This window comes from Tyto alba, unplaced genomic scaffold, assembly GCF_018691265.1.
Source record: "Tyto alba isolate M040663 unplaced genomic scaffold, T.alba_DEE_v4.0 Super-Scaffold_22, whole genome shotgun sequence".
Classification (NCBI taxonomy): domain Eukaryota; kingdom Metazoa; phylum Chordata; class Aves; order Strigiformes; family Tytonidae; genus Tyto; species Tyto alba.
In genome coordinates this window covers 23528674-23541382 of record NW_024881296.1, presented here as the reverse complement: position 1 = coordinate 23541382, position 12709 = coordinate 23528674, and the positions used below count along the sequence as shown (strand labels likewise).

Sequence of the window (12709 nt, the reverse complement as noted above, 5' to 3'; positions counted from 1 at the left end):
AGTTTTGTTTCCCCATAAAAGATGGGAAAATCAGGTAGCCCACAGTGGTGATCAGGCTTCTACTAGGAGAAAATAAAACAACTAAGCTGGTATCTCACCCATCTGAACTTCACCTTTACGGATTTGATCTGCGTAGTAATCATTTGATGTAAATAGCTAAGTAGAGACCTTGCTACCCCAGTTCTGAGAGATATGCGCACACAGTTTGTTTCACCTAATGGTTTTTGCTCTGACAAATACCAGTGGATGCCTCAGAGCTGGAAGTGTAGAGAATGAGAATAGCAGACCTTAATGTGAAAGCCTTCAAATTGCCATTTTCATTTATACGGGTGAAAAAATATCTTAAGAACTTAAGAACTCTATAGCATAAAATCAAAATGCCTCGGGGCATGGAAAATCTCTGCAACATTTGAGAAGAGGAGGATTTTTCCTACCGAGAATTGTCTACTCCTCTTTACAATACCTGTCAGTCCAGAAGGCAGCTCTGGCAACTGTCTGAAAATTTTACTGTAACCTACTGACAAAAAGAAACTTGACAGGCAGATATGTAACAGAAGTCAAAATATTAAAGGAGAATGGAGGAAGCCCAGCACAAGTAAGTTCCAAAAACTACCTTAGGAAGAGATAAAACACCCAGTGGCAAGCGGGATAATGCTTCAGGAGTGAATAAACATGTTCTTTCTCTTACCTCTTTCTCTGTTCCACTCTGATCTGCAACCAGTTGGTCAAATACAGTGCCGTAGTCTTCATAGATCTTCTGCATCTCATTGATGTGACTTGCTACTTTTTCCATTGCCTTCAGCGCTTCTATAAGGTTTAAAAATTTCATAGACAGCTATGTAATGCTCGTCTGGTGTCTTAAGTGCCTGAAAAGGCTGCAGTAACTATTCCAGTGAAGAGCCCCCAAATATATGAATATTCCTATCAACATGATAGTAAACACGGTTAGATTTTACATCTTGTATATCTAGGACCACTAGGATCTCTAGAGTAATCTACACCCATACTAGGGTAAGTCATCTGATGAGCTTTAATAGAAACAAATTGCATTTGGCTCACCACAGACTAGACAAAGAAATACAGTGCTATGTTGTACAAGTTCGTCATGGATTGTATCCATGAAATTAAGTACTGGTGGCCAGGTTTTGCTTACATTTTGCCTTCTAAGCAAGAATGACACTAGATTTCATTTGACTTTTGTGTTAATTCAGAAAGGAGTTGGAGAAGGGCACTTAGTTTCTCCATTCCTGCCAGCTCTTAATGGTGCAACCTTTTAGAAGTTTGGCATCCATCCTGACCTGCAAGTAAGTCACCCCCAGCTTGGTTGTAAGGGCAAGGGAACCGTGTTAGAAGCTCCCTTTTAAGTCAGTAACAGCCTCATGACTTTTTGCTGACACTGTATTTTGCCTGAATCTGTTTTGTTAAAATGACAATCAATCCATAAAATAGATCTCTAGACTTTCATCTACCAGGTACTGACAGACTTAAACTGAAATTTGCCAGGGTGAAGTCCAAAGCATGTGAGCCTAGAAAAGCAATCAACTCTAATATATATATTAGACAGACAAGGCTTTTTATGTGGGAAGACTGCAAAGCGTTGACACAGAGCTCGTCTACACAAGCAAGAGTCACAGCCAAACCTCAAACAACTAAAATTTCCTTCTGTAGCATTGATAAATTTTGACACATTTCAAGAACTGAATAACCACCACAAGATGGAGCTTTGGTCAGTGTTTCCCAAGTGGGGTGGGGGGGGGGGGTGAAAAAAAATTGAGGAGAAAGACCCCAGTAACTATTTTTCATGGCAAATCCTGGGCATACCTACTTCCCAAAGAGACTTGGACATAGGACTTTTTGCTAAAAGCACAAAAAACCTACTCATTATTTTTAAGGAGAGGAAATTCTAGGTTTTGATGAATTCTGTGACATCTACCAAAATGGCTACCTGTATCTTCAGAAAGGGCTGGAAATAAAGCTTAACTCATATTCATTCCTGTAGAAGAAAGGAAGAAGTTACCTGTCAAATGATAGTGCTCCTCACTCTCATTATCTGTCAGAGACACCAGCTCTTTTAAAAGCAGAGGATATTTCAGCACTCTTTGAACAGGCTTTATGAGATACGACTCCAGCGTAGAAGAGTGTTGCTTTGTGGGATTTCGAGCGTCCAAAAAGGCCTTAAAGGCACTATCCGTTTTGGCTAGATGTAAGTAAAAGCGTTGGTCAATTGAACATGGAAGTCACCGAAGCTACACTATTTTGAAAGCACAGAACTGCAACTTGTAACCAGCACCAAAAGCCTCACTCTTTTCAATAGATGGTTTAGCAAGTAATTTACACATTTTATTTCATAATCATTTCCTGCATTAAATAACATACATAAGGGCTAAGAGAGCAGTTACATCAAGGTAACGTTACTCCTCCATGTAATTTTTCCACTGTACTGCAGGCTTCTTCTGCATCAAATTAATAAAGTGATAGCAGAGGAAGTGATTCCTAACTTATTCAGCCATTTGTTGCTTCTGTTTGGAGTATGAACTGGATCTGCAGACAGCACAAACTTGTGGAAGATGTTTCTGTAGATACTAATGCTACTACCTGGATGTTACAAAAGGAATTCTGCGTCTTCAGTTCTATACCATTCTACATCAGAACCACAAATCTTAGCTATGCCTATTGAAAGATACCCAATTAGCCTTTGCTTTTTACCAGTATTCTCTGCAAGTTGATGAGGTTTGTTACAGCAGTTTAGTGCAGTTTAAATTAATGCAAATTGAATTACAATATGAATTACAATAATGAAGACAATAAATTACCTCTCTCAAGAACTTTCTGAACTTTGATGTGGTTTGCGCAGAAGCCACTGTACAGTTTAAAGTGGTCAGCATAATACAGGAAGGAGCCTCCAAGGGAAAACAGCAATTTCTGAAATCAATACAATCAAAACATTAATTCATTACTAGAATCCTAAATAAATGTTCAGGCACATAACACAGAGGTTCAATGTTGTGATTATTTACAATATGTATACAAAGATAGCAAATTTTATATATATATATATAAAAATGTAGGATATTTTCTATATATAAAATTATAGGCATTTCATATATATATATGTATATAAAAAAATCAAAAATAATGAATATACTATTTGTAGTAGCTCCAGAATGTTTCTGTATTTCTCTGGGCATAGAGTTCAGCCTATTTAAGCAAAGCCTAAATTTTCTCCATTCTCTTTGTGCAGATAACACCACTGCAGATGCTCTGTCTTACTGTATCTTTCAGGCAGCACAGGAACAAAAATCAGACATGTAACAGGGTATCTTGTGCTGGGAAAAAACATGAGGAATAGGAAGCAAGGCACAAAAGTGCCAAAGCCAGAAGAACTGTAAAACAAACAGAGAGGATTGCTTTCCAACTGTTTTCCTTCTTTCAGGCAGGTGGTAATTACAGGGCACCTCTGATGCTCTTGGATGAAGGGGAGGTTGTGAAGATGTGGGAGGGACTGAATCACGGAGGGAGATGTTTTTAGAAAAATGCTTCCCAAAGCAAAGAAAGAGGAGTAATGAGGGAGGAGGAGGGGGAGGAGGAGAAGAAGGAGGTGGAAGAGAGCAGCCCTCTCCCCTCTTTTTAATCAGTATTTGCTCCACAAAAGGCCACAAGCATCTAGGAGACCTGCCAGCAGTTTTGCCTGGTCCTGTGACAGTGACTCCATCTCCAGGGAATCTGCTTCTTACAGGCAGGGCAGGTACTGAGTGGTGCCACCGTGAGAGAGACAGCACAGTGAGGACACATTTACACCTTGTAGGCCCTCGTCTTGGACCTCACAACACAACTAACTCATGTGGCATTTAACAGAAAAAGCTCCCAGTCTGTAGCCCGGTGAACTGGGCACAGCAGGGAGGGCAGGGCAGAATTCAGCCCAGTGACAACCTTTCTGCAAAGGAGTTCTGCATCATAAGCGCTGCCAGTTTATAGTATACTCAGAGTCTACTCTGCATCTTCCATGTTGCATCTTCTGCCGTGGGAAAGAAGGTGGTAAAACCATGAAAAACAGCACTTATCTTTCACTGCTGGATAGATGTCTGTAACCCAAAGAAAAGCTTCAGGCAAAAAAACAGCCCTATGAAACTTAAGAGTTTTTAAAGCTAGATTTTCACAAACATTTTCAGGCACACTACAAAGTATTAAATGATGAAATATTTACCCGGAACTGGGATGGTGTTTCCAGTGTATTAAAATCTGAGGAAGAAGATATTCCATCTTCAAGGGTCTCCAGAAACACCTTCTGGAAATCCAGCATTTCTGGCAGACTGCCAAACAAGGATTCCATCTGTAAAAAACATCAGGCTATTGAAATACAGCACTCCATGCACCTAAGAGTGGTCTTGCGAAAACAGTCCACTAAGGAGAAGTGACACACAAAGAGGTTGCAAAGTACAATAACGTCTTCGTTAATACTTTTCAAATGGGTTTTATAAAAAAACCCTTACAAAAAGCAGAGATGTATTAGGAGTTAAGTCAGAAGAACAATTAGCATTTAAAAAAAGAAGTGACGCACCAGACAGAAAGGCACTGACTGATGTAACTCCTATTGTTATGTTCGAGGTTTGCTTTTTCTGTTGTGCGCTCAGCAATGAAAAACCCAAATGCCAAGGTCTTAACCCATCAAAGAATGAAAAGCACATCTTTCAGTTATTCCCTCACCTCATCCTGGGTAAGGAAAGTTTCATTCTGAAGGGGCTCCAAGTAGAGCTCGAAGAGGCAGCTCAAGTCCTGCAAGAAAGAGAACTCATTCACTCTTTATCTGGCAGTTTGAAATTGTTCTGTGCATGATAACTGCAGAATAGGGGTGATTTTCAGGAATGAGCTAGAGATACGATTTATTTTCTGTAACAAAATCACCTGTGTGTTGTTAGCACTAAAGTGATTGTTAAATGAGACGCAAATTGATTTCAGTGTAATGTTTTTGTTTCATCTTTAAGGATTTACAGCTTGATTATAACAAATTATATTTTAGTATAGCATGAGGAGAAAATGTTACAGATGATGGCTTTCTAAAGAGTCCATGTAAGTGAACAGCATCAAATGCTTCAATCATGCATGTTAGATAAACCATATAAATAGCTACTCATTTAAATGTCAGTAGTAATATTCAGAAGGACACGTAACAATTTAAAATCCTATTAGGTATTAATGTGCTCAGTTATGTTGTTGGAGGGGACATGATTAGGGGCTTTTTCAGTCACTTCTTCAAAGAATTGGAGCCACTTTTGAAGACTTACTATCCCCCACTAAAGCATGATGGCAGGGCTGGGGCCCACTGCAGGGCTCTCCAACCCTGAGAAGAAGAGACACAGCAGAAATTCTTATGCAGAAGGAATAACAAACATCTCCCAGAGAATGCCATAGTGAGTATGTGTAACCTGCCAGGATTTGGCCTAGTGGACAATTTCACATGTCAGTGACCTCCATGGTCATGCCTCTGTTCAAGTGATTCCTCTAGGCCAAACATCAGCTGGACACACATGGGGGTCCATGTTCTGTAAAGCTTTGTCAAGCTTTACAGAATATGGCTGTATTAGTGCACTGGTAGACATACTAACAACAGACTGCAAGCATTTTCTCTTCTTTACCATATACATTATTGCAGCAAGTACCACTATCTCTAATATGTGTTTTGAGATCCAGTAAAGTAGGTGATTCCTTCTTGCTGAAGGTCAATGAAAGCAGTGTTTCCATGTTTCTTTTGGCATCCAATCACATGAATTTGGGATTTATAAAAAGAAGAGACATACATCTAACAAATTGTGAACTTATCAGTCAGAGGAGAAATAACATGTGTGTGATGCTACAACCAACTGGAGCTGTGCCTTTTAGCTTTGCTGATTCATAAATCATTATGCACTATTTTCCACATTTAAACTTTTTTTCTAATTTGTAGGAGACTCTATTCTGTTCCTCTACCGGATTTATCTTCATCTTGGAAACTATGGAAACATCCCCTGGAAAACCCCTGTGTTAACATATTGCAGGTATCTACTCCCCGCAAATTACCACTCTCCAATATAAATACAAATTGACTAGAACTAAAGCTACTAGATCAAATCCTACAGCTTCTATTACAGGAGCAAGCCTCTTGAAAACAACAGGAACAAATTAAACAAACAGACTTTTAGGTTATAGCCCTTGTAGAGGGCTGGTGTTAAGACCATCTACAAATCATGGTCAGCCTCAAAAACAAGGCTGTAGCTAGCCAGATTTTTTTTTTTTTTTTTTTTTCTACCTTGACGTAAGACTTCTCAGTGTCCATAAGTTCTTGGATGACTTTCCTCAATCTGTCTGCATCAGAAAGGTGGCGAGCCAGTGGCCGTGGAGGTGGATCCTGATTGTCCTTCTGTCCTTCCATACTTGCCTGGACTTCTTGGAAGTTTCGGCACAATGCACTGATCTGTTCTGCACTCTTAAGTGAGAAGAAAGAGATAAGCGCTGATGTTTTAGAATACAAGCTGTACTGCAATTATTTTTAAATTCATCAAATTTTACTCTTGTTCCAACTTTGGGAGTGTGCCATTGATTTTTGTCAAATATGTATCCTGAGAGCTTTGAACCACTTCAATTTATACCAGACCCAGATCACAGCAGTAAAATGAAATGAAATTTTCTAGTGATTTTCCAGTGTAAATTATTTTCAGTCTTCAGATACAAGCTCATTGGATGCAAAAGATGAGAGAGCACTCAGATATATCATATACCTTGGTTCTTACAACACTACCATCACACTGTTTTCCATCTCTCATATTTTTCAACAATCACTGCATCAAAATAGAAAGAATTAGTAGATAAAGATCTTTTAAGGATCCAGAATAACTTTTATTTGTTATCTGCTACCTACATTATGTTGTATGTGTTTTTCAAACAATGAGACTTTGAGCTGAGGGTTCAGATTCCAATGCCTTGGGTTGTCAAGATGTTTAGATGCTTTCTCTCCAAGGAGACAACTACATATCAAGATTTTTTGCTTTCAAAAACAGCAAATGGAAACCTAAATCTATAACATTCTTTAGAAGAACAATAAACACAAAAAAGTCCAGAAAATTTTCAAGCAAGATAGGAATTGGAGATGGAACAACAACAGTTAGTCTTATAAGGCAAAGATGGAAGAGAAAGAGATTCTTCTGATACTGTGAAATGGTTGTGTAGTTTGCTCTTGCACGACCATCACTAATATCCAAGAGCAAATTTTGCAGGCAATCATCTTTAATGCTTAATTCGAAAATTATTTCACTGTTCTCTTTCTTCTATGACATTTTCCTGAAAGATAGATTATCACTATCATCACCCAATTCTACCTTAACAGCTAATGGTATCCACCTCTTCACACTACATGAAACAATTCTTCTGCAGTGCTTCTGTTTTTCAGACACTCTCTAACATAACAGACAGCTGCATATGCTGAGCCATATATTATCTTCTACTTAGTGAGTGCATTCAAATGAGGACTACATGAATGCTGCCTTCTTTCAAGTGGAACTCTTGTTTCAGTGAAGAAATCAGGACATGAGTGCATTTCATAACTATCTTAATCTGTACTAATTTATTCCACACACTGTTTCAAGTGGTCCTTTTTGGATGTCCTGATTCACCACTGATTATCTGTGCAGCTTAGTTCAGAAGCATAGTAGGTCATCAAATGAGCAAATGCAAAAGTTATTCTGAAAATGAACTGCGCTGTGCAAAGCCTTCTGTAAGGTGGAGGTTAAATGTACTAGCAATATTAAATCTCAGCCATTAATGTGACAAAACACAGGTACATCCCCTATATGACAGGAATAAATGTTAAAATGTCAAATATTTTCCATGTAGTCTATATTACTCTGTAGCTTCACAGCTCACAGTTTTGAACAATGCCACCAGTCTAAAAAAAATGAAGTTACTTTCCTCACTAATATGTGCAACCATCTTCCACAATCCTGTATAATGACAGCTTGCAGGACTATGAAATTTAGATACACTGTATATTTACAACATCTATTAGGATAGGAAAAAATGCAAAGTAAATTGAATGATGTTTGTGGGAATTATAGATGCACACTGATGGAATACATTTTAAAATCACAGTTACTTTGTGCCACTAAAATTAATCATTGTTTTAGAAATAAATCACAATCTAATTTAGGAAATGGGGGGGGGGGGGGGGTAGGGGGAGGGTGTATTTTAAAGCAACTTCTAAATAGCTGAATGCCAAAGTACTTGAGTTTTGGTTTGTTTCTGATGTCAGAAAGTTTTGTATTTGTATCAGAATGACTCAGATGTTACGCACTTTACAGCTCAAGGTGCGCGTGGGCAGCTTGATTTACATCAACCTGATGCCTGATCAAGGACACTAGATCACAGATATGAGACAGCCTATTGAAAGCAAGTCAAACATCATCATCAGGCAGTTTTACAAGGAAGAGTTAGAAGTCCTCTATTCCTCCTCAACCATCTTCACACATAGGGCCGGCAGACATTGGAGAATGAGCTGTGTTGTCCAATTCAGTTCTGGGGCCAGAGCTGGCTGCATTTGCCACCAAGAACCACTGGGTAAGAAAGCATATAGAAATAGATGACAGTCCTGAACATAAATACTATTTGACCACCTAAACATATAATTTTGGTGTCAGAAATTGTTCTGCATAACTGGCTTAAGCCCAAGGCACAGTATTACCTCTCAGCCATACTGCCAACAAGCAGTGATTTTTATAAACTTTACTATGTCCCTGCACATATAAGCACCTCGTGTTTGCAAGTCTGGCATTAAAAATATTGCCCTTGTCCTGCAGTGACGCTCATAGGCTGTTGTCCTTTCCTGTAGTCTTGCTGCTCTCTGTCCGTCCTTTTATGGGAGGATGCCAGACTGTGCAATATCCAGACCTCAGTCTCTCTCTTTATACCCACTGTGGTATTTACATTTGGGTCAAAGCAAGGATGAAATGGTACTTGATCACAGGACAGAAGTATTTCACATTCACTCTTACACATTGCAAGGATCATAGAAGATGCAGGAAGCTATTTATGCCAGTGAAACCACAAATTGTACCTTAGGTTCTCGAACAAGTTTCATTATAAACTTCATAAGAACAAATAAGTAGAGAGGAATAAAAACTATTCTTGCTTCACTTTTCTTCCCAAAATACTCCCTTACCACCCAAGTTGGGATCTCTACCTTTTTTCCACATTGTTCTGGATGCTACTTTCTGGCTCCCACACTAAACAATGTCCTGCTGATTATTATATTTTCTATTTAGAACAGATTTTTTCTAGAAAGACTTTAGTGACAACCCCCAAGAAGATCTCTTTTATGTGTGGGCAGAAGAGGCCCAGCCTCTGCCCTGTTACTGATTGCAGCTGGGATTTCAAAGCCACATGGGTATTATGGATGTCAAAGCAGAGTTTGGCAGTCCAGTGCCCTTAACTCAAGATGTCTCAATAGGAGCCCCAAGTTGATACTACATACACCCACCATAATCTTGAATTAAGGTGGGAATTAACCCTGAATTTGCTCTGACAATAACACTGCAATGGCAAACACAGGCAGATTTAACTGTCTGATACATCTGATAAACTCTTCAAGCACACAGCTTATTTTATTTGCACAAGGCCAAGACTGTGTACTTAGAAAATGGTAAAAAAATAATTTATGCTAACCTTTATCATGTGCAGCTCATCAGGATAAAAACATTTAAATTCATGACAAGAAATGCCCAGATGACTAACTGTGGACATGGCTGCGAGGTTTAGTGCAGAGAAAAAGCTGAGGAGAACGTACAGGGGAAGCAACAAACTTTCTCTAAAATCTACCACTTGAGCTTATGTACGCCACTGTGAGCAACATGTATAGGAGACTGCAAGCAGCTTTAACTTACTTTTGGCACTAAACAGCAGACAGATAAGGTTAAAACTCCAAAAACTTAGACTAACAGTGCTAGAGTTGGGAGAGACAACTGGAGCTTATGCAGGGTTAATAGAAAAAACAAATACTTGCATTCCAGGGAGAATGAAGTTAAGCAATACCATACTGTTTCATTGGCCATTTTCACAGAGTTTCCAACAAAGCTGTATAAATCCTTCTACAGACCTAGCAATCAGGGGAAGCGGCCTCCTGCCCCATACTCTCTTGGCCTCTAAGAAAACAGAAGGATGTGTAGAAGCAGCCTTGAGAAACTTTTTCATCCCTGCATATTTGCAACCCACACTTAGGTTCCACATCCTTTTGCAGGGTGTATTCCCTGTGAATGTGGATTGCTCACAGTAACCTTACAATGGAAAGTTCCAGTCCACATAATTGTCAGCTTGACCCATAGCAGTCAACCACCGCAGTGGTGTTCAGCTTGATCAGATGGACATGAAGCACATCCCATTTTCAATAGTACTCCTGATATGGAATAGTAGAGATTATTCCTCTAAATAGAACAAAAAGGATGCTTACAAGGAACATCTTACAGATTTTCTTTGCTCCTTGCAGACAAGCGTATCACCATTTGAGGCTGGTGCTATCCCCGCCGGAGTTAAAAATCTCCATAAAATTAATCGGTGAAAGAGCAGAAGACATTAATCAGCAGTTGTTAAGCATTAGCACAACAATTTCATGGCTACCCTGTGACTTTCTACTGAATTATACTGATGGAGTATAAATGCTGCACAAGGTCAACTAGCGTTACAGTGTCTCTGCTCATTGCTGTTTATTTTACCCTCATTTATACACCTCATGTACGCTGTCAGTTGGTCAGGGTTTGTTTGAAAAAGTGATGGAAAGGAATATTTTGAGTAGGCTTAGAAAACTCTACAGCTTAAGAAAGACTTCTGGCAAAGAGGTGGGGGGGCTAACACCATGTATGCCCCTTGGATGAGTTTTCAGATTTCTGTGCCCTTGTGCAGGACACTGACCACATCTACAGGGTGATGACCAAACCTTTGATTTCATTACCTAAAGAGGAAGCATGCTCAGAAAACATCCTGCAGAAATAGATTAGTCTTGTACCCTCTAAAAACAGCTAACAGCTCAGCTCTGCCTGATGTATGTATTTCCAGGAAGACTGAATGCATGAGTCAGCAGAAGAAATAAGATTACATGGGATTTTGAGAAATGAGCAACTGGCCAGAGACCTCTTTACATCCCTCACTCTGCGAAAAAGGAAAGCTTTTGGAGATGTCCATCACTTTTCCTTTGTGTTAGAAGATGCTTCTCTACAGGACAAAGCCCTAACAGCTGTCGTATTTTTGTAGGACTATCACTCTACAGACTTCTCTGTCATACTCAGACTGGGAAGCACTTTGTAACAGCAATACAAAAGTCTAAAAAGTTGTAGGCCTCAGCTTCCTTAAAGACCACTGAAAATAACTGCCTTATGTTACATATCAATACAGTACATGCACTCCTCTAAACTTTATTAAGGCTGAAAAATGTCAGCAAAGTTTTACTGAAAAAAGCCTTGTGGGATTTTCATCGTAGGTATCTGGGCAAGACTGCTACTCAGCTTTGGGCAACAGAAGCTAAAACAAAGTAGTAGCCTCAGTCATCACTTGTCTTCTGGTCCTTCTTTTTTTCCCCAACTTCAAGGCCACTCAGAACATGAAACTGTTCCTGGCTGACACTGCAGAAATTTTAGGGGGTCCATTTTGTTTTGCTGTGTCTCTTGCACTTCTTTTAATTAAATTGTTTAAAACATTGCTAAAGGAAAGGTATTTTTTTTAAAGTGTTCATTCAGATCCTTTGCAGCAGTAAGCCAAGTGTAGTTAGAGTTATGCTTTAAGGAGGGAAAAGCAAACCCTCTATGCTGCATTATGAAAAGCTGCCCTACCAAAAACCATCAGACAAGACAACAGGGGAGGAATTAATGATGAAGTTTTGTCTTTGAGTCAGAACTTCCCAATTTCAGGGAGATTTACATTAACAAAGTCAGCTTGTTCTGGTAACACAAGTGGGTGTCACCAATTTAGAAATCACAAGTACAGTAAGAGAAAGGGTTGATGACCCAGTAACTCCTTCCTGACAGTGCAGGTCAAGGCCTGAAAGAGGGCTGAACATACATCTGTGTAAAATAGCTAAGACACAACTCACCTGATGTGGTGCCTGAGCTATTAACATGAATTGCATGGTGGCAAATCTTCCCTCTCACTTGCTACGCAGAGAGAGATGCCCATCTTTCTCCTTGGGTACAGAGGAGGAACTGCTGGTGACCTAGGCAGTTGACTGAAATGGTAGTTATAAAACCAAGTCACTCAGCAGGGATCTGGGCCCAAGAGCCTGCATTGACCAGGTCCCAAGGACCAGCAGCTCCCACTGAAATTATAGATGCTGTTCTCAGCTTCTCTAAAATCAGTCTCCAAAGCCATCTGGCCCAATGCATACCAAAGTCAAAGGCAAAACAGAAGTAATTTCTATCACAGAATGTTAAATCCTGACCATACAAAACGTGAAGAGGAGATCATCAGGAAAACAAAGAGAGGTACCCTGACACCCCAGGTCACAAAAAGGAGACTCTTGTCACATAATATTAAAGCACACAATGCAAATTTTCTTAAAACCTGATCTGGTGAAAATACTGTCATTCTTTCCTTCCCCGGTGTTGTCAATTTTTAATGCAGAAGGCTCTTTTATTTCTCTACTACCTGTGTAATATATTTACAGCCTTCTCATATTCCCCCAGCAGCACCTTGATTGTAACTC

General features: G+C 39.5%; 1 protein-coding gene across 10 annotated transcripts in view; it reads right to left on the bottom strand.

The window, feature by feature from the left end:
* The window catches only part of TIAM2 (TIAM Rac1 associated GEF 2), a 174945-nt gene that overhangs the window by 7194 nt on the left and 155042 nt on the right, over positions 1–12709 (bottom strand). For all 10 annotated transcript variants that reach the window (XM_042795773.1, XM_042795771.1, XM_042795775.1 and 7 more), the window contains 6 exons: positions 6284–6460; positions 4705–4773; positions 4205–4330; positions 2814–2922; positions 2018–2197; positions 689–807 (listed from right to left, as the gene is read on the bottom strand). In XM_042795773.1, coding sequence (XP_042651707.1) covers positions 689–807; positions 2018–2197; positions 2814–2922; positions 4205–4330; positions 4705–4773; positions 6284–6460 — 780 coding nt within the window. The remainder of the gene's footprint in view (positions 1–688; positions 808–2017; positions 2198–2813; positions 2923–4204; positions 4331–4704; positions 4774–6283; positions 6461–12709) is intronic.